Raw genomic sequence first — 24,609 nt, 5'->3', positions numbered from 1 at the left:
CCTCCCCCCCCCGGACCATCGACTTTCCTCAGCAGTACGCTTCGTAAATCTCGTGCCAGCTGTGCTTTACGGGCCACACACGCAGTGTATACCATCCCCCTAACCCATCATCCTCAACCCCCTGTCCTCCCTCGTCTTCCCTTTTCCATCTACGTTTTCGTACTCACTCGGTTACAAGTGAAGTGGCTTCCGAATAGGGTTCTCCATTCGACGACGGGGTTGTGTCTAGGCCGCGCCCTCTGTCTGACGCGTCACCGAAGCCCTGTCTGCTGACGTTACGGGAAAATGAAACGATGGAGAGATGATGGAACATATATGGATTAATGATGTCTCGGGGTTATGACGTTGAAAAACATTTCATCACACCAAAATTATGAGGAATACTAAAATAGCTTATGAATTTATCTTTGCGATTTTTGGTTAAGATACCTCAAAAATGCATCTCATCCCACACTACCTTATGTCATCTTTCTCTTTCTGAAACTGTCACCAGACGTGATATATTTGAGATGATATATATGCGCTCTCTTTCAAGATATTTTCGAGATAAGTCACCTCATCTCATCTTATCTTGAGTGCGCATTTTCAAGATAATTTTTCATATTATCGCAAAAATATTTCTCTGCATTTCTTTCCAACATTTTTTATAACCGATACATGATAAAAAAATCTTTCTCATCTTGTCTTATCTCAGTTTATCTCATCTCGAAAATTCATCTTTTGAGATGATCTTATATATTTTTTCAACAACATACCCTCTAATTTTTTTTAACAACAATAAAAAAAGACTGAAAAACGTTGATTAAATTTTAAAGGTGATTCTAGATTTTAAAAAAATGACAAAAAATATTTACATTTGTTACAGATAGAGGACGCCATGCTGATGTTCGACAAGCAGACCAGCAGGCACAGAGGTGAGTACTCTCCTCTCCCCCCCAATCCACCAACAACTCGTTTATTTACAATTGAACTGATTACATTAACGTTTATTAATGGTTTCTCCCTTTGATGAAGTGTAACTATCCCCAATACATCCAGCATTTAACGAGCATGACTCAGATAATGGATTGGTTCATACTGCGGGCTTGTAATTGGTAATTACCATAATGCGTGTCGAGGATAAGGGAAAGATAAATACCATCAGTAGCATTTTCTTGGTTTACAACATGAGAAGAAGGGCGCATTGAATCCCCACCCTTGCGTCTTGAAAAAAAAGGTGACTGCAGCTGAGAACGAGACCGAGAAATATTCCCCTCATTGTCCGCAATTTTTTTTTCAGCAACGGAATAGGAACAAAAAAAACTCCCGGGAAACGAAAAATGAAGAGAGAGAGGAAATTATTTCAATGATAAAACCGAGAAGTATGAAGTGAATATAAAAAATAGTATGAAAAAACGTCGGCCATTATAGGGGTCCACGGGAAGCCCCTGAATGAATGAAATATCGGATTTTCCCACCGCGTAATATATCGAATCTTTCATCCCCATCGTTTCCTATCAACCTTTTTCACATATAATCCATATAGATATTTTTTTCTGGCGGAGGAATCGTGTGCTCGAATACATTCACATTGCGGGCATCAATTCATTCCAATAGTCGTGTTGAATTGTTGACACTATTTTTGAGGAGCTATCGATAGTCGCTTCGTCCCCCCCCCCCTCTAGTAATCTCCTCATAATAATTTGAGGAATAACAATAAGTGATGACAAATGAAACTGAAAATGAAACTAAACATGCAACTCCCGTTACCGCTTGCCCATTTTCGACGGCAATGTTGACACATCCATCTATGAAGATTAGGAAACATTTGTACGATTGATTTCCCATAAGTGAATCGATTCCCCAACTCGCGCAAATATTGACCGAAAGTTTATGTTCATATCCATGCAGCCGAGTCCATCCACTCGGGTGTAAAACTTCCATTTGCAAAATTGCAAAATTTAGAATTCAATTAAAATATTAAATTCGTTGGAAAACTAGCATCCAACTTCTCCAAAAACTCCAACTTTCCGCATTCACCGGTGAATTCAGGTACATCATAAACCCCCCAACAACGTTGAAATCCTTATTTTTATTCATAAAATTTCAATAGCAACCATCCGTAGAATATTTTCTGAAAGGGTTACCCCTGCCATCCAGAGAAGAATAAAATTGTCAATGTCGAGTAGAGTATCAGAAGTCTCTTTGAAAAGCCACTGCGCGTAATCTCCATCGCGGTGACATCCAATACCATTCCCACTCAGCTTCTCTCTTATTCGACATCAAACTATATCTTTTACCCATTCAGAAATCTTGCTTCCCTGGTATCAAACTCGTTCTTTACCGTTACTCCAGATCCCCGTGCCGATATACACCTATACGAAACACTCTATGGTGAGCTCTATTCTTCTCGTCGTTTTCAACTTCTCTGAGACCCACCTCTAGGGCCATTCGTTGGGTATTCAGTATCACAATTCTCCTTACAACATCGAGAGCCCCAGAGACGAATCGATTTGAATGAATTTTCTTGATACGGGAAATGTAGTCGAGTGAACAGATTGAAGTCCTAACGCATTTGCACTCTCTGAGCAAAAATTTATCATAAAATTTGAGTCCTGTGAGATGAGAGTTCAAGAAGATCCCTCATCTGATTATTGACTTTCTAGATTTACTCGTCTTCAAGAGTGTGAAAGGGAGTGTGTGGACGAAAAAGAAATGGCACATAGTTAATCCAATTATCGGAAGCACCTGGTGGAAGTTTTAAAAGTTCTTGCGAGTATAAAACCATGTCCACATCGATTGGAATGAATACTCTTTCTGGAGCATTTGCGACTTCATCGATATGTCATGGAGTTAACATCCAATTGGATGACGCATGCAAAGTTTCTCACAAAAACTTGCACAATATGTCTCGAGGGTACCTGATCAACTCTATTTTCGAAGTTGAGAATGATCAGCTATTGATCCATGACAAGAAGCCAGATTGACGCAACTTTTATCAGCAAATTATGATGATGATCGGTTGCCATTTCAACAGCCATACACTCACCCAAGATTCCGAAAATTGCAGACAAATTTCAGAGGGTGTAACGTCGTCCTTGAAACCCGTCAACCCTATGAGTGCCATAATCCCCGGATATGTAGCATTACCTTCAGAAAGACCATCGCCATAGCTCCCCAAGAAATCCTGAAAGGAACGAAAACACGCATCATTTTGCAAAAAACTTTTCCACCCTTTCAATTCGCAACAGGAATCGAGCTCCAGCAATCCTGAATTCTAGATGATTTCGCGTACCGATGGGACGTGCTATGATTTCCGCGTGGGTGAGCGCATCCCCAGCGGGATAAAGGAAGGCAGGCCTTGAGGAAAAGAAAAATACTCCCGAGGAGAGTGAGAAGACGCTTACGATGAAAAATAACGAGAAGAAGTAAAAAAAAGGAACCTCTGAAGAACGATTATATGAGCTTGACTGGCCAAAGGATTTTGCTGGTACCCACTTCGGCAAGGCGAGCCACATGTATATACCTCCATAAATTGCTAGACCTTCTGTGCCCTAGCATCCTCCCACCGAGTAAAGATAGACGACTAGAGGATTTTCGATCGGTTATTGGACTCTCATACGGGTTTGATTCTCTTCTGCTTCTATCCTTTGACGATGCATTTGCCTCCTCCTCATCCCCATCTCCATCATCTTGAAGTGCATTTCATCCTCCCCCCCGTTTAATCCCTTAGAGAAAAGGCCCACGGCGAATTATTCACGCCCGTTTACCCACCGTCAGAATCGTTCATTGGTGTCTCGTCTGAGCTTTCTCCCCATCAACTCTTTTTCCGCATCACGTGATAGAACCTAGAGAATTCTGCAGTTCATACCCCACTCTACAAACTTCTGAAAATGTCTGGGTTATACCAGAATCCCTCATCCCTTCACTCTTCTGGGCTGACTCGAAAGACCACGTCCTCATCGTTGAAGTGCAATTACTCCGTACACACCCAGTCCAAGGGTGAAACTAGGATCTCCAAAGTCTCAGGCGGAAACTTCCCGACGCCGGATGTTACGCCCGGGGTTTGACGTAATCCAGCGTATATCGAGAGGAGCCAGAGTAAGAATGTTCTTCCCCTCGCGTTTCACCCTCTGCAACTGGGGAGAGGGGGGATGCTCGTACGCTTCACGGACTGTTGCTGCAGATGATGCAGATATATATACCGTACATACCAAACGACGTACTCGTGTCGGCACTAACTCCAAATCTCCCTTTGTCTCCTTCGGGATGACTATGGGCGGGAGAGAGAGGGGGACAGCAGTGGTAAACCATGCCAAGTACGTACCACAGTGTCTCCTTAGTTTCTGTTACTCTTTAGCCCACGTTGCACCCGAGATTTTCCGTCCTGCTGCTGCTGCTCCTTGGGAAATAGTTTTGCATGACTTGGCATCTAAGTTGGGAGTAGTTTCAGTGAGGGAGGAAGGATGAGTTCTTTATTTATGATAATATGCTGAGGTGGTGTGTTGGATATTTAGGGGATGATCATCAGAGAGTGGATAATCTGTAAAACTATCCATTCGTCTACTCGCTTAGCGCTAGGATTATGAGAAATTTGATGGAGTCTGCGGGTGGAGTATCGTGGTTTTGCTTTCCGAGCAGTTGTAAGTCGAAATTATAAGTTATTGTGAGTAATGATCGATTCATTAGTCGTCGATGAGGAATATTTCCAGTTAATAATCAGAATTATGAGTCAATGGCTCATAATTCATTAATTTTTAAAGCTGTGATTCGATCGCTCACAATGAATTGAGACAGCATTTGTGAGTCATTGGATTTTAATAAGTAAGAATTATGGGTAATTATGAGTGTTGATTGACTCATCGTTTCTTGATAATAGAAATTGGGAGCCAAGAATTATGAGTCATCGGCTCATAATCCACTCACAATTCATCGATGACCGAAAATATGTGCCGATGACTCATAATTGATTGATGACAGGAATCGTGAGTCGTTGATTCGTAATATAATATAATCCAAGTTATGATTAATTGTGTGCAGTGATTAACACAGAATTTTTCAATAACGAGACTCATGATTCATAACTTTTCCTAATCTCACATGACTGGACATCAAAGATGAAAAGACTGGTAGCCCGACAGTAGGAATAAGTCTTTTATTTATGATAATATTCCGAGAAGGTGTGTCGGATCATCATCCAAGGGTGAATAATCTGTAAAACTATCCATCCATCTAGTCGCTTATCGCCGGGAGTATGTGGAGCTGAATGGATTCTTTCAGGGGGAGCACCAGGATTGCGAAAGATTGGTGGCCGAGGAGATTATCACGGGGGATCCACGAAATTCTTTAAAGGAGAAGCACTCTTAAAGAAGGACCAGTCTGGACGAATTTGGCGGGACGCAATCGTTCAGAGACAAGCAAATATTTCCGTCTTCTCCATGAGTAATCATTCAACAAACGATTGGAGCTTCATTTTTTGGAGATTTCGTGCAACTCAAATATCTTCAAGCAGCGAGTCTGTTAAAGGAACACCTCGTGACTAAGAATACTTTGGAAACAGCGTATGCCTTGAAGGATCAATACCAGCCACCACGAGATACTCACAATCACGAATATATCGGATTTGAAAAGAAATACAGCTCCTAATTCGCAAAATCCTAACTAGCGAATTCCGAATGGAGTACTCACCGGATAATTTCATTGAAAATGTGAATTTCCTCGCCGTAATATTACTAAATCTCTGTCAATGAAGAGATTAGTGAGAGCAATAATTCCATTCAGCGTTATCTAAAAGTGAATAATTGTCACATATGTAATGCACGGTAAATAAATACTTGCGCGAAGCATGCCCACTGATTATCGACTGCTGGTGATACTCCCCATTGACTATTCCAATATCTGCAAACGAATGTTTAAATGAATAAATTGGAGCATTCAGCGCAAATCACGATAAAATCTCAACATGCTCCAATTGTCAAGCACATGCGTCTACCTTGAAAGCATTGCTAGCTAAAGAAAACTGAAAGAAGTAGAAAAAAAATTAAAGTATGAGAAAAGTCAGAAGGCTTTTGGCATTCTCGTGAAGTTCAGAAATATTGAAATGCTCTCGGTCCCCATGTCTCCTTGAGATTTTTCACATCTCTTTTATTTGCCCCCCAACTATACATACATCTCACGATTTTTCATGCTCCATGCTCTTTTTAGGATTCTGAATTCTGCCATGTAGTTACTCCAATGTTTGAGAAATCTTCGATATCGAGAGAGAATTGCGAATATCAATCCACCCAGTGCATATATAATACTTGGAAAATAAAATTCTGATGGACAGTTTAGCATTAAAGGTTCATCACGGTAGTTCTCTCCCGGCAGCATCAAAAGAATTATAAAAAGTTATTAAATAATTTACGATTGAAGATGCTCTGGATACTGGAGCTTGTTATAGCTCTCGTTAAATTTCAACTGAAGGACAATAAATATTCATCAACGATCCAGTATCATCAGTGTGCATCCGCGACAAACTGGGCGCATACCTCTATGTCTAGAAGTTTCAAAAACTATCCACACATTGGCCGGAATATCGCGTGATGGTGGGCAGTTCGAGCGATAGCAACCACCGCTATCGATACAATCCTCTCCTTCCTTGAATCCTCTTCACGGACTTGCAACTCCAAAAGCTTTATCCCCTTTACCCCATTCTCGTCATTCTGAAGATAGTCTTCCATGTCGATGCAGTGGAAGGACCTCCATTAGCCAGTGCAGGTGTGTAGAACAGCCAGTGGTATGTTGTTGAGAAGGATATAGAGATGGGGAGGTGGGGAGAGCTTTCAGTCGTGCGTGGAGGAATTCGATCGGGGCCAATGGGGCCAACTGATCCCTGCTGTATAGCTATTTCTCCATTCCTCGAGGTATACATGAACAGTAGGAGTTCATCATCAGTTTCTCGATATCCCAATGTTGAATGATACACACGTTAGAGTATTCTATCCCCTGGTGTATATCCTTTGAGCAGGAAACTTCTGAGTACTAACACCATCAGCTAGTTAATGATCATGAGCTTTCAAATGACTGAGAGTCCCGGCTAATCCTGACACGAAAAGCTGATAGACTTGTCCAATTGAAAATCATCGAGAATATTGACTTCATCACCTGTTCCAAACGACCGAGTCCATTCAGTTGATTGATATAGAACCTAATTAGGCGTGATTGAATATCCTTCCCGTATGTTGGAATTTAAATCACATAGTGAGTTAAAATAATGAGTAGTTCTGAGTGACAATTCACCCGTAACTCCGCAATGACAGGAATTATGAGCGAAGAATTGTGAGTCATCGGCTCATAATTTACTCACAATTGATAAATGATCGAAACTGTGGGTTGGTGACTCATAAATCATTGATAACAGGAATCATGAGTTGTGGGTTTGTTATGAGTCAAAATTATGAGGAATTGTGGGCAGTGATTGACTCAAAAACCCCCAACGAGGGAGATTATGAGCCGAAGACTCAAGATTCATAAATTTTTCCGATCTACCATGACTCGACATCCAATTTGGGAGAGAATACCGTCAATTCCTGACGCTAAAAGCTGATAGACTTGTCCAGCTGTAAATCATGAAGAATATTGACATCATCACCAATTCGAAAAGACCGACTCCATCCAGTTAATTGATAGAGAATCAAATTAATGGTGATTGAATATCCCTCCACGTGTATTTCAATTTCATTCGCATAATACAATTAAACCAGTGATCAATTCAATCCAATTAATGTATTCGATTAATCAAGCTTCAGGATGCTATTCTAAATTAGGGGATCATCTGAGTCAATTGCCGACGAGAGAATCGATTTAATCCACTGACTTTTATTATCCACCAGTGTGTTACCTTACACTTTATCCTCTCCGGAATAAGATGACCAAAAATTATATACAGATATATTATGAGCATGAGATTGCACAAAATTTTGGGGTTCACTCCACCCAGAACACGACCGAAAGAGCATACAGGGGTTCTCGGGGGTTATAAAAAGCTTTACTGGATACAATCTGGCGCACGTGTTGCACGACTGAATCTTGTTTGACCCGATATCTCCCTTCCTTACCCCGTCTCCACTATCCTCTCAACTACAGACGGTTTCAGTGCATATACATGCCTGGATACCAAGTGCCATCAACTCACCCTGGACCAGCAGAAACTAAAATTGGAGAGTCTGGGTTATTGCAAATTTCAGTTTATAAATTTTTACGATCATCTTCTAGTCGGAATTATGAGTGTCCCATATTCAACGTGAGGGTCTCGATAGTTTGGAGTTGAGAATATCATCGGCAATAAGTGGATATCATTCGCTGGAGCGGAATTTGATGTTTGAATTTTTGAGAGTGTATTGAGATTGAGTTACACTTTATGAGGAATTGGATAGCAATTTCTAAGCGACTGAGTTAGTGTTTCTGAGCCGTTATAAGTTTTTATGAGCGATGATTGGTTGATAATTTGTTGAAATGAAAGAAGTTATGAGTTTATAGCAAAAATTTGTAATTAAGATTTTATAATTCGTTAATTACAGAACTTGTGAGTCTATGACTCATAATTTTTTGAGCCACATAAGTTCTGAGTCTCTAACTAATGATGAGTCAAAATGACGAGCAATTAAGTGTGGTACTTGACTCACAACTAGTTAATGAGTGTCCTGAGTTATGATTGACTCACAATCCACTCATAAGTACTCAAAGAAAAAAATTATGATTCAGTGACTCTGAATTTACGAATTTCCGCCACCATTCATTCCTCACAAATAATTCCAATCGCTCTAGATACAACTGCTTTCCCAACAATCTCTCCAACTAACAAGATAATCTACTTGTGGAGGGATACAATTGATTGATACTCAGAAGCGCCACCAATAGATTAGAATCAAGCTGACATTTGTGGAATCGATCAGTGGACAAGTGCAGTGTTGATCACCGATACCGCCGATTTTCACAGGGAATCTCCCCTTATTGCTTCTCCCTCACTTTCCCATCTTACTCAGCTTTTTTTCAGAGGACTCAGACGACGTGCTCTTTTCCGCTGATGGATCGAGTCAGCTGTGTCCTTCATCATCCTCCCCCGTCATTCTATCTTCTGCATAAAAAAACCAGATGTGTTGATAGCATTTCCCGGCATTTCCTTAATAAATGCATTGCGTCGAAACAAAATTACCATGAAAAATCATAACGAAAACGAGACCGTCAGAGTAAAGCGGAAAAATTCATGAAACGTAATCACACAATCCTCGGGAAATCCCAAACTAAACTCACAATTTTCATCTCGTCTCTCTTTTAATACTATATAAATGCTTGTTTGTTTCCAAGTAAATAAAAACAGTGTCACAGCTTCCATAAAGCCTGGAGTAACAAAAAAAACTAAAAATGGCAGACAAAAATCTGTTCACGTCTGTAAAAACTAAAAAATCCTTGGACACGGGAAAAACAAGTGAATGAATAACTCTATTACGAAATATATGGAACACTCCATTATTTACCGGATTTCTACGTGTGTGTTTCGCGTGTTGGTGAACGGCAAAGGGGGAGATGATGTAGAAATTGTAACCCATAGGTAAGCAAAAAGCGGGGGGTTGGGTTAAACATAGAAGTCATATGAAGCTCTAAAGCGTATTTGAAAAACACGAATGAATGAATGTTGCGAAAGAATACAAGAGTAGTTGAAAGGGCGGGGGGCAGTGAAAGGAGGGAAGGGGTGGAAAAGCTCATAGAGAGTAGCAATAACTCGGAGATTAAAACGGAATTAAAAAAGTGTACGGAATGCATATCTGTGTCAAGGGGATGTGCATATGGTGGAGGGCACGAGGGGTTGCGGGGGCGTCAGTTGAAAGAGATGCTGGGGTGCGGCGGTGAGGGGGATTGGGGGCTGATAATTCCGTTTCTGCGTACGTCAACTGTTTTTACCTTTCCACACCATCCCTAAGAGAAAAGAGATAGATAGATAGATAGAGAAGAGCAAAAGAATAGAAAAGCGTGGAAAAGTGTAAACACGTCGATTGCTCAAATGCACCAGCGATTTTTTCCCCTCTCTTTTCGCCCAAAGACAATAGGGGAAATTTTTTTCTCACTATGGAGACTCGTTAAAATCCACCCTTCCAATTATGATTTTTCAGCCCATCGTGAAAATCAAAAGGGTAAAGTTTTTTTGAACTTTTTTTTTTCGAGGGAGAGAGGACATTTGGCTGGTGAACTTCGAGCCTGGCTGACAACTGGATTTATTGGGTCCACGGGAGCACGCGCCAACACCCCCTTCCCCACGTTCTCCTATACTTCCATACTCCCTCAGTCGAGTTTAAGGGTGAGAGGGTTGTTGGCTCGAGCTGTGCAGCTAATGAGGACAAACACAGGCATCCCCCCCAACTCCCACTATTCCCTCGCTTCTCTCCTTTTTTCTCTACTCGTTCTGAGTGAATCCTAGTGGGAAAAATACGTCGACAGTAAACAGGCATGTTCATCATAGAAATGCTTGTTTTTGTACGATTTTCGGAGGATGCTTTAGGCAATTTTTCACCGAGAAACAGCTCCAATCACTTTTCACTCACTTACACTTTCAAATTTCCCGCCGAAAATTCAAGTCAAATCGAATTCTCATTGAGCGACCGCAGATAAGAAAATCGCGGAACACGATGGTTTAAGGGGTGAAATCGATTACTCTTCTCAACGTCAAGTACCCACAGTTATGATATAGGTCCCAGATGAGTTTTGGTCTCTTGATATGGCAATATATGATGTCCTATATCTAGCTGATGCTTCTCAATCATTCTCAGCTTTGGGTGAATTTTCCCTGAAGTCCTCACCGGACAAGTTTTCCAATACCGGTACTTCCTTGAGTATCCGATCCAGTCAGTGACTCACGCGTTTATACAACTCATTCCGTCGGTTTTTACGTATCATAAAGTGATTAGAGAAGATACAGTTTTTCCTCGAGAAAATTCCATCACTTTCTCATAATTTTCAATCAATTGCGGAGAGTGTTCCAGAATGACACCGATGCTAATTCATTTCTGATGGATTATTCGGCCGAATGATTTTCAAACTTCAGATGACAAAATGTTAAATTAAAAATCCGTCAACTGTAAAATTAATGAATATTGCCATTTTCGCCGAATGATCAACTCCCTTTTGGCGAAAAATTTTTGCTACATCAGCTGATACTTTCGAAATGATTAAATGCGCGCCAACTCGGCATTATTTGCCGGAGAGCAGTAGCTGGGATAGGTGGCGTAGGTATTGCAAGTGACAGCTGTTCATTATTCTTGGATTACCAAATGGGGAAGAGGGATGAATGGAAAGTGGGAGGATTGTCAGAGTGCACGGGAAGGGTGTGTATCCACGTGTGTATGTGCAATGGTGTCTGTGTAATACCGCAAGCAACAAAAAGGAGCGAGGGAAAGTGGCGGCTTGCTGTGTGAAAGCGACGAAAAGAGGAAGGGACAGGAAGAGAGAAGGAGAGACAGAGAGAGAGAGAGAGAGAGAGAGAGAATCGAAGCATCGTTAGTAGAAACATCGAAACCTCCCTTCTGTCCTGACCCCTCAAACATTGTCGCTTTACATTCCCTGTCAACGTTTCTGTTTTCCTTGAAGCGATTAGGAATGAGGGCGAATGCAACCGGGCAATTAACAACTCCCGGTTTCGTGAGCTGCCATTGATTTTTCAGGGTGACACGGAGAGATGATGGGCTACTGGGGATGCTGGCGTGAGTCATGGATACTGCTGAAGATCGATTATGTGAATTTTAAGATTGAGCATGTCTGCTTTGGAAATGTCTGACTCATCATATCAAGGTGTTGGCCTTGGTCTTAGCTGGTGGACTCTTTGGACAATATGGTCATCAGATTCTTGACCAAATGAGGTCCAAGTCCACATCCTTCTTATTAGAGAAGATAACCAATACCGACTTGTTGAGACAACGTATTGTCCAAAACAAGGTCCACATCTGAATTGTTCGGCAAAAGACATCCCTGCACAGAAAGTTGATCTATGTCATGCCTCACGATTCAGTCTGTTCATGCAGTTCGTGCCCCTCGCGCTTATTTAATGGTCAATTACCCTCTCCATTCAAAATTCGGAAACTCAAATATTTCCATCACCATTCAATCTCCACTCCACTAAAACTGGAAACCATCACACAACCATAATATCCGCTCTCCATCCATCCATCCACCAATCCCTCATTATGATTCTAACAATACAGAAATCCATATTTTTGTTGGAGAATTGTAGGAACCACAGGCGCAGTTGTGTTATTCATCAGCAAGCCCTCGGTATTTTCCTAAAATGTGAATCGTAATAGTACGATGAGAAATGGATGGGTAAAGTATATATGTACAGAGATAATTAATTCGAAAAGGGGAGTAAATCGGAAATTCATTACGTGTGTTAGCATTTTGCCGGCTACGTAGTTCACAAATTCTGTGGACATTGTACGTCGCCAAAAAATAAATTTGTACGCGTAATCGTAACATTGCGTTGGGTTTCTGGTGATGATGTATTAAATCCGCAAATCTGTAAATAATTCATAACGTGACGTTTATAATTTTGAGTGACATGAAATATTCCCACTTGGTGGACATGGAGACCGCAATGAAAAGATCTGGATCATTGATGGGTTTTGAAGGGGATGTGTGTATATCCTCTCCGAATTCAGTGGTGATCTGACCCCAGCGGCTCTGCGTGACGTGATTGCGTGAGTTTTTCGGCCATCGTTTCTTGACGAAGACAAATTGGGACAAGATTTGAAGTAACATATCAAGCAGTCCAAAACATCATCATTATGATGGGATTCATGATACAAGTTGCTCATTTCTCCCAACAATTCTCTGCGTGATGCAACAAAACACGCAAAAAATGGGTGAATAGGAAGAAAATCCCTGCTATCAATTTCTGAATTCTCCCACGGAGAAAATGTTTCACTTGCTCAACAACCGCAAAAGCTTCGGAGTTTTCTGTAATATACCAGAATCCCGTGGATTCATGCATAGAGGGAGTGTTGGGAGTGGGGTCTCAACGCACACGCCATTATCGCGAAATAGATGAGATCTAAGGATATAACGTTACCCTTGGTGTAATCCCTCCTCCGGGTAGATTTCTACCTCTCGTCACCATCATATCCACAAAACCCACGGACTCTAGTGCAATCACATTTCTCCAATTTGCATGGTAAATATTCCTGCGGCAGAGTGGGAGGATTTTGTATTTTAGATTCTTCATCAAGTGATAATTAACTTGCACAGCATGCGGGTACTCTCTGAATGTGTACGGTTAATTATTTGCGAAGGGACTGGTTGGGCGAAAAGAATTGCGAGAGACGGGAAAAATTTTGATTTAAATGTTTCCCATTCACTGGGAAAAGACTGACTCGCCGCAGCTGATAAGAACGAAGACGTTGGCAATCAGAATGAAGATCCTACCAACACGAAAGCAATTCATTTTGCCCCCCCCCCCGTGCCACACTTTATCCCCACTTCCTCTTGTGCCTTTTTCCCAAAGCCATTCCACATATCTTCCAATCTCCGTTCCGTCTTTCACTCCATTCTCTCATCACTCTTCTTTTTTTCTCCATTCTGTCCTTACTTTCACTTGTCTTTACGTCTTTCTGACTCTCCGACTGTTCCATAATATACGTTGATGCTATAAAAGACACTGAGGTCTGGACAATCTCACAATGGTAGGATTACGGCGTAATCATTGAGATGTACCTAACCCTCCTTTCAGTGAAAAAGGGTGGAAAAAAAACACAAATGCATCAGTGAATGCTCCGACACGATGAACTCGTAAAAGCCTATTCGACCGAGGAACTGTTACAAATCTCATTTTCACGACCTCGTAACTCATGATGCGGGTTAACGAGTACATCCCATCCTCATACTGTTATGATGCTCTACTGGTATCAGTTTTTACTGTAATCGGTCTCACATACATTAAATTATTATGACAACCATTATGTATGTGTGTATATTGTGGAATTCTCAGAGGTATTGTTTTTATAAAAGCGATTTTCAGGGAAAATATTGTGAGGAATTTTAGAATGCATTTAGGGCCAAGTGCTAATGCGAATTTTTTTGATTGTAGTTCAAAGCTTTTCAAATTCTAAATGCTCCCAGAAGTCGTTCACATTCATTACTTTGTTAAAATTATTTGCGAATGCATAAGGAGGAATTCGCAGGTGGTGGCATTAAATATCATGATGTAATTGATGAATACAAAGTGAAAAAAAAGAGTCATCTCCAATTTGCACATCCCCACACGCGCTGAATATTTTATTCACTGAATTTCCCGCACTGTTCATCAATTTTCAATGGGAAATCAATAACCTTTCGATTGATCGGTGATTCTCTTGAGGAAGTCATTCAATGGAACCGAATTTTACCAGAAATATTATGAAAAATTACTGAATGTGTTCATAGTCAAGAGATTGCGATGAAAAAGCCTGATCCAAATTAAGTAGCTGTAATTTGAAGCTTTTCCAGGTTATGATGCTCCCAGAAGTATCTCACATGCATAATTTTGCTTAATTGGTTTCGACAAATTTTCATTTTTCCATGAATATATTCCATCGGATGCAGCGTGAGGGATTCTGCGATGGTAGCATTGAATCTCATGATGTTATCGGCGCATAAAAAGGAAAAAAGCGTCATCTCCAATTTATTCATCCAGACAAGCGCAGAATATTCTATTCACAAAACTTTTCCGCGATTTCCATCCATTTTCCACGGGAAATCAATACCCCTCGAATTCTTCGTTAATTCTCTCCAGAAAAAGTCGTTCAATGAAACAGAATTTCACCTAAAAATCGAGTTAAAAAGACGGGTGTGATTTAAAAGGAAACGAGGGAGTCACGTCTTCCACTTTTTATACGGGGGGGGGGGGGGAGAAAAAAAAGAAAAAATTCGGACGAATGAAGAATTTCCCTTCCTTACCACTCCGGGCATTAATTAACCCAAGAATAATTACTCGAATTAACTCAAATTAACTCCTTGAAACTAAAAAGCACCCCCCGAGGTAATTCTCTAACTCAAATGAGACTGAGTCTATTTTCTGTTGAATTTACCACGTTCAGTGGTGTTGGTATAAAACCACTTCATTATCCTCATTTAGCATTATAATTGCGATCATTGTAATTGGGGGTTTTTCGTATGGTAATGAGAATGTAGACTGATACATTGAGATTCCACCAGTGATAGGCATATTCATCAATCATAATAACCATTAAATTGTGAAGTTGTCAATTTTTAACATAAATCTTGATATTTTAAACATTAAATTAACCATCAATGTGTACATTCAATTTTTGAAATATTCTATTAATCGATAATTTAGGAAGGAACGTTGACGGTTATTTGGATAATCGAAAAGCAAGTACCTAAATTTAGAATTAGCTTGATAACTAAAACTTACATTTCAATATTGTCAAGTTTAGTCACCATCAATCGAAAAATTTAGTTATTAAATTTTATAATATTTTAAATTTGTTGAATATTGTTAAACTTTGACCAATGCAAGGAGATAATCCTTCTTAATATTGTCAAAATCTAATATTATTGGCCATCTGTGGATTCAACTGATCCACGAATGGATATAGCATTTTCTAGACAAGTCACACAACAATGGATTCCCATCCAACTGATACCCAATTACGAAAAACGAAAAATTTTAAAAATTTAAACGTGTAAACCTGTGAAATTGTACTCAATACGATGGCAGTGTATTCCTGGTGAACCGCAGATTTTCCATTTCCCCTTTAATTTCCACCCTTTGTTCATTGTTTCAGAAATTCATTTCGTTTTGGCTTTTCACTGGGCAAAACCACCATCCACCACATTGCAACCAACAATAGTCAATTTTCATCGAACAATGATTTCACTATTTCTCATATTTGATAACATTTTCGATTGGAAAGTTCTGCATAATATGCAGTGAACTGCATCGAAAACATTCAGACCCTTTTGGATGGGCTATCCACTGCGATAGATCATCAATCATGACATTTTGGTGGTTGCTTGAGTGAAAGACTTGTGAATCTTTCCATTGATATTTCCTCATAAAGTAAAATTAGATATTTAATTTGGATTTCGCCACTCGGCTCACCCGAATACGTAGAAAACAACCCTTATAATAGTGTTGTATTTTTAGAATGCTGGAAAACGAGGTCAAAGGGCCAAGCGGGATTCCAATTCAGGAATATTCAACTTTCTGATTAATGGAAAAGTTATTTTATCTCTTCCGAAAACAGCGTATCGATTTTGCATTGTATCATTATTTCATTTCAATAATAAATAGAGAGACATGAGAACTGAATAACAACCGAAATGAGATTGAAAAGCGAATCGTGTCAGTTGAGATCAGTTTAGATAGCGAATAAAAGAAAATGTAATAAATACAATACAAACACTGATGCAGAGAGATTGTGGAAGTGTGACGCTCAATTAAATCTAACGATTTAGCCTTTGTGAGAAAAGACGATGGTAAATGGTAGAAGCAGGCACTTACAATAACCTGGTTTTGCTCTAGTACCTCCGGAGAATCTCATTGCTGTAGCACCCAGTTTGGAACGCAGAGACGAAAACGAATGGTGGATAAATCGAGAGAAATTGAGGGTGGCAATGCTGGTACTCATTGAGTTGCATTCCTTTTCAAAATAATGGAGTAAAAATATTCCTCATGCTGGCATTTTCCTCTCTATTTCCATCTGCTCAATAATTGGTGTGATTAAAACAGGAAATTTATTCCCGATGATTCACCACTTGCTTGCGTGCATTTATCAAATTATAACAAGTACATTTACTACCTCGATAATACCCTCAACAGTTCATGAACATTTCCACAATATTCGACATTAGTATTCCCTGAAAATTGACCAAATGTCAAAAGGTGAAGCTTGTATGTCGAATTCACCCCATCACCAGAAGTTGTTCAATACTTCCACTCGACTATTTATTAAGGATGAGTTATTCTTTACGTTGTGAATAAAGTGCATAATCAAACACAAATTTATTCTATCCATTATGCTGCCGAATAAAATCAATACGAAATGGAACAGTAGTTGTAGAACTCCTGAACCAACTCACTCATCGGATTCTTCCTCGACACGCGATAAATTTTCCCGTGATGCTATGTTGTATCAAAGCAATCGGCCTGTATACGGCATCGCGTTGTGATTAATATTTCAATAGGAAGTAGCCTTCCAGGTCTCTATTGACTGTAGGGAATCCTACCTTACCCGAAAACTAGCCTTTATACTTCGCTATCGATGCCAACTGTGGTAGAAAGGTACATGTTAATCGTCTCATTGAATATGAAAAGGCTCCATCGATTTCCATGATTCCAATTGAAAATTAGATGTATTAGTCTCGCTTGTACTTGTATTTGATCAATAGCCGATCAATCGATCGTGTTTCAATGATTCCTACTGTTGAAGAGACAATTATCCGTTCATATTCTCTGCAGCATGATGTGTTGACCAAATAAAGAGTCAAACAGCAGCGCTTCATCTAAAGATTTACCACGAGCTCGATTTTCAGTTGGACCTTCAGCTTGAACTAAATCTTCAGCTTAAGCTTCCTCCAATCGAAGGGTCCAACAAAGCTCATGAGATTACGATAGCACTGAAATGAAAATCTCCACACTGGTATTTGGCCTCCAAACAAAATATCCTCTATCCACCTCCATTCCTTCCAATTACCCCCCAAACTCAATTGTTTAAAAAAAATCGAGCCCATCCACCCGAAAACACAAAAGAAATTAAACAATTTATTCAACCTAGTCTCGAAAACTCTCCCAAACCCAACGAAAAAAGGACTTCATAGAAAAGAGGAAAATTGCATCGCAGTTTAAAATAATTCGAGCTGGTTCGTTTTTCAGGGTGGTAAAGGCGTGCAAGAAACAGCGTGTACAGAAAAAAATAGGAAAATGGACGGGGGGGTGGGGGGATCGGGGGTAAAATAGAATCGAGACACGATTCGTTAGCCCCTGTGTGCAAGAGACGAAGCGAAGTGGGTGGAGGGGGTGGAGTGGATTGGTAAAAGGAGGACGGCTCGTCCCGTGTGCACGGGAGCTTTAGCCGAATCAGCAACCCAACCGAAATAACGTTTCCCTACCCTCCTTTCCCACTGGTATATTCACTCTCTCTCTTTATTCAGTGCCCAGGAAAAACGGTTGCACTGCATTGAGTGAGACAGAGGCAGAGGGAGACCCATGTCCCTGGGTACAATTAATGCGAACGCTTAGTTTTCTTCTTGTTACCTATTACGTCGTTCCAACCGTGCATTTGTAACACAAATTGTTCTCTCTGACTTTTGTCAAATCCTCTCCTCCCCCTGCCCCTCAGTCTTTTTCACTTTTCCCACTGGGGAAACTCTCAATTTTACCATCTACTCATTTTCCAATTTTGTGTTAATCTTTTTTTTACCCCCCCCCCCCTCCTTTTCGCCGACGTTTGCCTTGTGTGCGGAAAATTTAACTAATTGATGGGATTCGGAATGAAAATTGAAAGTTAATTCGTTAGAGACCATTGAATGGGTAATTGCGAGCCTACAAGGTTATTGAAAGGGTAATGATTTTTTCTTGCTGATAGGATTCACAGACATGCTGATAATTGAAGCAGAAGTTTGACTGAAGCTAGAGCTAGGACAGTTATGCCTGATCAATATTCCATTCGTCATCACGCGAAATATTAATAATTGTCACCACTGAAGCCATCTCCATAAATTCACTGTAGACGTTCATCTCTGATGCATAATAACTGATCACCTCCATTTCCCACCGAGAATTACCTCACCCTGAAATATTATCCAAGTCAGTGGTGATATCATATCCGCCAATCACCTAAATACGTATCATCCTCTTACCTATCCAAAGTCACTATCACTATCTTAATCCCATTTCAGCCTTGACGTACATTATCACATGATGATATTCGATTATATCTCATCCTCCGTGCACCGAGAAACCGCTTTCCCCTAAATAATTAGTCACCACAAGACATTAATTAGTTGAGATCCACTGAGAACCACTTAAAATCCTCTCTATAAACTAGTTTCCGAAAAAGATTAATTGAGTTTAAAAAATATATGTCAAGCCCTTAAACATTACGACTTCAAATAATCCAGAAGTATACGTACATAGAAGTGGGAGGAAACTATCGTGATGGCGTAAGCGTTCAGTCGACATCCGGAATAGTGGAGAAAGTTAGTTTAATGCGGGCACAAACCCCCGAGGCAGATATCACTGATTTAATTACCGCGTATACCCCACCCCTACACCCCCTGTTTGCCCACCCCCTCCCCCTCCCCTCTTCAGCTCGTCTCTTTGCCCCCTTTTCCTATCACCAAAACGACCTCCACTTTACAAGTATATATATACACACCCCTTGTGTGTCCTCATATATACCCCATTCCTATCGTAAACCCCAGTTGATTGCCAACGCGGCCGTCCCCAACTATTGGATCGGATTGCACCGACAGAAGTTTCTAAGAGTTCATGCGAGACTGCTAGATGGGGGCGTGAGGAGACAGGGGGAAACTAGTTAACACCCTCTGGTGAATCTTGAATTCTAGTCTCAGTGCTATAAATTACTAAAAGAGAAATGTTTCTTTGAGAAGAAAGATTCGCATGGGTTTGGAGGTTAGAAATAATGGAGAAAGGATTTTTGGTGAATTGCTGCCTAGGCAGGAACCGGATGATGGCATCTTGCCGATCTTATTTTTAAAGAGAACATCATTGTCGAATAATTCAGCCTATGACTGAGTTAGATCCTTTGATAACCCGCCCCAAGTTCTCTGAGAACTGCTCTATATACTTGAAAAGCTTCTTAGTCTCGTCAAAACATTGGTGACGTGGGGGCACATGGGGGAAACTAGTTAGCACCCTCTGGTGAATCTTGAATTCTAGTCTCAGTGGTATAAATTACTGAAAGAGAAATGTTTCTTTGAGAAGAAAGAATCTCATGTGTTTGGAGGTTAGGTTCTATCAGGAGTGACGAAGAAAGGATCTTTGATGGATTGCTTCCTAGGGAGGAACCGGATGACGCCATCTAGTCAATCTTACTTTTGAGGAGAGGATACTTGTCGAATGATGTAGCTTATGACTCTGAGTTGTTGAAAACTCACCCTAAATTTATCGGAAACTTCACTAGGCCCTCAAGAGTCTTCTTGGTCTAGTTGAATCATTGGAAAACTCAACTATTTATTCTGGAATCATCACCAACCACTCAAGAGAATTCAGCAGCGCCTTGCCGGCTCCTCTCCTCCTCCCTCATTAGTCAGGAAAAAAGGCGTGAAATACCCCTGATTTCAAAAGGACCGTCACCATCAATATAGAAATTACAATAACTTCCTCTATCGGAAAATTAATTACCAATCATTCAGCGAAAAAAATCAACTTAATGAATATTCACGACCTAATCATCGAAATAACGGTCAAATAAACTCGAAACGGACACATATACCTAGAATTCATTTATATACAAAATTAAATTTTATTTCGAATAAGTCGTAAAAACTATTAATCACGATACAATGATGATAATTATATCGGTGATTGAACAACTGGCGGCGAAATGGAGAAGTACCAGGTACTATTGGCAATCGCAATTAATGCACAACAACATGAGTCGAAAATTCGGAGATAATTGAGCGCGGTGAGTTGCCTTCGGCTGAATAGCAATTAATTCAGGATCGTTCGTGTGCTGGTGTCGCTCGTTATTACTTGCCTCGTGGTATTGAGTAGTTGCCCATCGCCTCTCAAAACAGTATTCATATTGTTTGACAGTAATAATGTTCGAGGTACTCATCAGATTGACAGTCCTGAAACCTAATATGACAATCAATAGTCAAATCTATCTGATGACACTGTCACGATGGCCGGAGTGATTGGTAAAATATATTAATCAGATGCATTCAATGATGAAACAAGCCTACTTTGAACAGAGCTCCCCCCGGTTTCGGCGCGAAATTCAAATCCATTTAACGTGAAATCCATCATCCGGGCTGATTCCCCCGAAAAATAATCACCCAACTCATCACCTGAGGCTTTGAATGTCTTCCCAAAGTCTACCCCGAAAGATTCCAAAAGAAATTATCCTTATATTCCATTCCGTCATCCATTTCCTCGGCTATCTTTCCGGGTGATTTAACACAGCTGGCAAAGACCGAGACTGCCCGAGCCCAGAGTGGAGGGGAAAACACGAATGTAAGTGATACAGTGGATGGAACGAGAGTACCAGGCGTCTGTATGTACGAGGGATAACACGAGGGCTGAAACGCCGCTAGGATAGAGCTGAAGGGAAAAGAGGGTACGTGTCCTTTCGTTCCATCAGGGGTTTGGAGGGGTTAGGTTGGAAGTTATGGGAAATGCGCGTGGCAAGGGAGCGTGTCGGGTATCTTCCATTCACATGCATATTGGCCAGGCGTTTGCCATCTCAGCTATTTACGGACATTCCGCTTCTAACCCACACTTCTCTCCATTTCTCCACCTACCGCCCCCCCTTCTGCAGCCCTTCGTCTACATGAACACACATACATGCTTTTGTCCACCTTGGGATGAAAGGGATGACGCTGCGATATTCCGTATATACGTGGAGTTTATACTTTCCGACTGAGTTGCCTCTCAAACTCGGGGAAGTACAAAATGGTGCTTTAGTAATTCCGGCCATTATTTTAATTAGTCCGTTTGACGTCATTAGGTTCATGAGTTGAACACTTTCATCTTCTTTAATAATTAATCAGTATGTGGAAGCTATTCGCGAAGCTCAAGTCACCCTAGCCCAAGCGTACATTCCGATTTATAGTTTATTTTTGGCGCGAAATTTAAATTTCGACATTTCCACTCATTGAAGAAAGCCTGGGGCTGAAAATATCTCTCTTGTCCGAGTATTTCCCCCAATGTAGATGAAGAATAAATAGAAGAATTCAGTCCAAAACTTTGATTTTATGCCAGCTACTGTATTTTTATTTTTCCCCTCTATTATGTCGGAAAATATGTACCCTATCCCTGTACATTTCCTGCTGGATTTATATTCCCATCTCTGTTCTCTCTGCATTTTCATCCCTCCTTGAAAACCCACTTTTATTTACACACGGGAGTCCGCAAAGTCCGCATTATTAAATTACAGGGCATAATGCCACGACTACACAATTAAGTGTGCAGCCTCGGCGACTTTAGGTAGAGCGGGGGATAGTGGGGTGGCAGAGGGGTTAAGGGAGAAATGGAGGGTAGGGTGGAAAGTCTGGCGGGGAAGTGGAGAGGTAAATACAAAAGTTTACGTCGCGAGAGGAAGGGAGATAGGGTAGTTGTAGAACTTCACTTGTTTTTTGGATTATGACGCTGATGGGTGTGCGAGGGAAGGGAATTCCGGTTTGAGTTTATATGTTGCATACAGAGGAATATATTGCGCATTTAGTTCATTATTTGATGTAATTATAGGCGTAATGCTCGAAATAGAGGTTTTTAAGTCCATCAAAGAGCTATCCATATTGAATGTGATCATCATCTCTGGATTACGCGCATAATTATTGAATGATACTACTCCTAATTTACTATAATGTAACATCAACCAAGATAAACCATCAATAATTCACAGTGATGCATGTAATGCATCAGTTGTCTGAACCTGACAGCTCTCCGAAACAAATCTATCTGCTTCCGAAACTGATCCGAATCAGAAGCTTCCTACGACCGAAGTAAGGTTTTTCCCAAATATGAAATGTTGATGAAATCCTTAACAAAGAGTATTCAATCCTTGCTAATGAGCAAGATTACAGTCCCCAAGGCCTGTTGCATAGGAATATATCCCGCATTTAGTCAGTTATTTGATGTTGTAATTATTAGCGAAATTATCGTTATTGATAGGTTGCTTTGAAATGCATTGGTAATGCTCGAGATAGAGTTTCTTAAGTCCATCAAAGAGCTATCAATATTGAATGTGATCATCATCTCTAGATAGCTGGCGTAATTATTGAATGATGCTGAGCCAAATTCACTGCAATGTAACATTAACCAAGATAATCCATCAATAATTCACAGTGGTGCATGTAATGCATCAGTTGTCTGAACCTGACAGCTTTCCGAAACAAATCTATCTGCTTCCAAAGCTGATATGCATTACCAGCTGCCTAGAGCTGAAGCAGGGTTTTTCCAAAACATGAAGTTTTGAACGGATTCTCAACAACAACAAGAGCATAAGCACATATGGAAATGCAATATTCGTTGATCACCTCTTTATAAAATCATCAGAAAGATCTCTGGACATTGTGCGTTATTCAAAGCTCTAGTGCAAATCCACTGCAATGTAACATCATCAGTATTAATCTATCAATAATGAACAGCAATGCATTAGCTGTCTAGAAACTGATGGCTTTCCAAAATGAATCTGTCTGCTCCAAATATTGATCGAAATCAGAAGCAAGGTCTCTCTAAAAAATAAAATGTTGATTTAATCCTCAACAAAGAGCATTCAATCGGTGCTAATGAGGCATTTACCGAGTCCCCAAGCACTGTTGAATATCAACAAATGCTCTCTGACGGAACCACCACTAGCTTTGAGCCTCAACCCAAAATCGCAATCATCAATACCTCTTGAAATTTTTATCGACCCTAAAAACATCAGGAAAAATACAATGGCAACAAACAAACTAACCTATAAATCTACAATTCCGTGCACAACGGAACTCTGGTATGTTATCCTGTCACGATCCACAACACATTCCTCAGAGGAACATTTTCTCACCCCGCTCAGAATGGAAAGGGTTACGGGACATAGATTTGCGTTTATCGAGCCGTATGGAATGGTTTATAACCAGTCGAGGGTGGGTATATCCATAAAGTTCAACAGTATCAGATATAAAAGCCCACCTCTTCGTGCCACCTTGTGGGTTATAATTACCACCACGCGAGTTCCATTCATCAGCGAAACGAGGAAAAAGAATAAGATAATGGCTATTCCCATGGCTGTCAATCGTGATGAATATGTCTGTCAATTATTCATACCCAACAATTCTATATTTTCTCATAAAATTTCCAACCCTTATTTTCAACTACCGAAGGGTGATAAATTCCCGAACAAAAGAATACGACTTGAAAAAAAAATTACAAAAATGCGAATGAAGGGATGAGAGAAGAAGTAATAGCCGTGATCGTAAAATCCACTGGTCATGTTATCTCACAAATAGTTTCACCAGGGTGATTATATGGCCATTGAAAACGTGGAACAGTGAACCGAAGGGGGTGAGAAATACTCCCTGTGAGAAAAATTGCTATCATATCGCTGTAAACACCATGCGATATTCTGTGATATCCTTGGTCCAAGTACCGAGTGCTATTAAAGGAGGATGTACCTCGGGTCATGCATAAAGGATACATTGACAAAGGGCTGTAGCTCATAAAACTGTTTAAATTTCATCCCCTCAAGTCATCCCTCAATAGTATCGAATTTAATTTCTCGCCATCGAAACTCGTTGACCTGGTGATAATTATGAGGCACCAGATGACAATAAGAATGATTAATATTTGCTGTGAATAATGATAGACGCCATTTTGATCACGATAATTATGCGGTGTTAGATAGCTCTCGAGTGGAATTCAATGGTTAAGTGGTC

The 24,609-nt window shown here is 40.4% G+C and overlaps 1 protein-coding gene across 3 annotated transcripts in view; it reads left to right on the top strand.

Moving 5' to 3' along the window:
- Positions 1-24,609, top strand: part of LOC107043729 (RNA-binding protein Musashi homolog Rbp6) — a 385,155-nt gene that overhangs the window by 313,859 nt on the left and 46,687 nt on the right. For all 3 annotated transcript variants that reach the window (XM_015265333.1, XM_015265331.1, XM_015265332.1), the window contains exon 7: positions 866-914. In XM_015265333.1, coding sequence (XP_015120819.1) covers positions 866-914 — 49 coding nt within the window. The remainder of the gene's footprint in view (positions 1-865; positions 915-24,609) is intronic.

The sequence above is a fragment of the Diachasma alloeum genome, unplaced genomic scaffold (genome assembly GCF_001412515.2).
Source record: "Diachasma alloeum isolate Michigan unplaced genomic scaffold, Dall2.0 Dall_scaffold_00622, whole genome shotgun sequence".
NCBI lineage: Eukaryota > Metazoa > Arthropoda > Insecta > Hymenoptera > Braconidae > Diachasma > Diachasma alloeum.
This window is presented reverse-complemented; position numbering and strand designations above follow the sequence as displayed.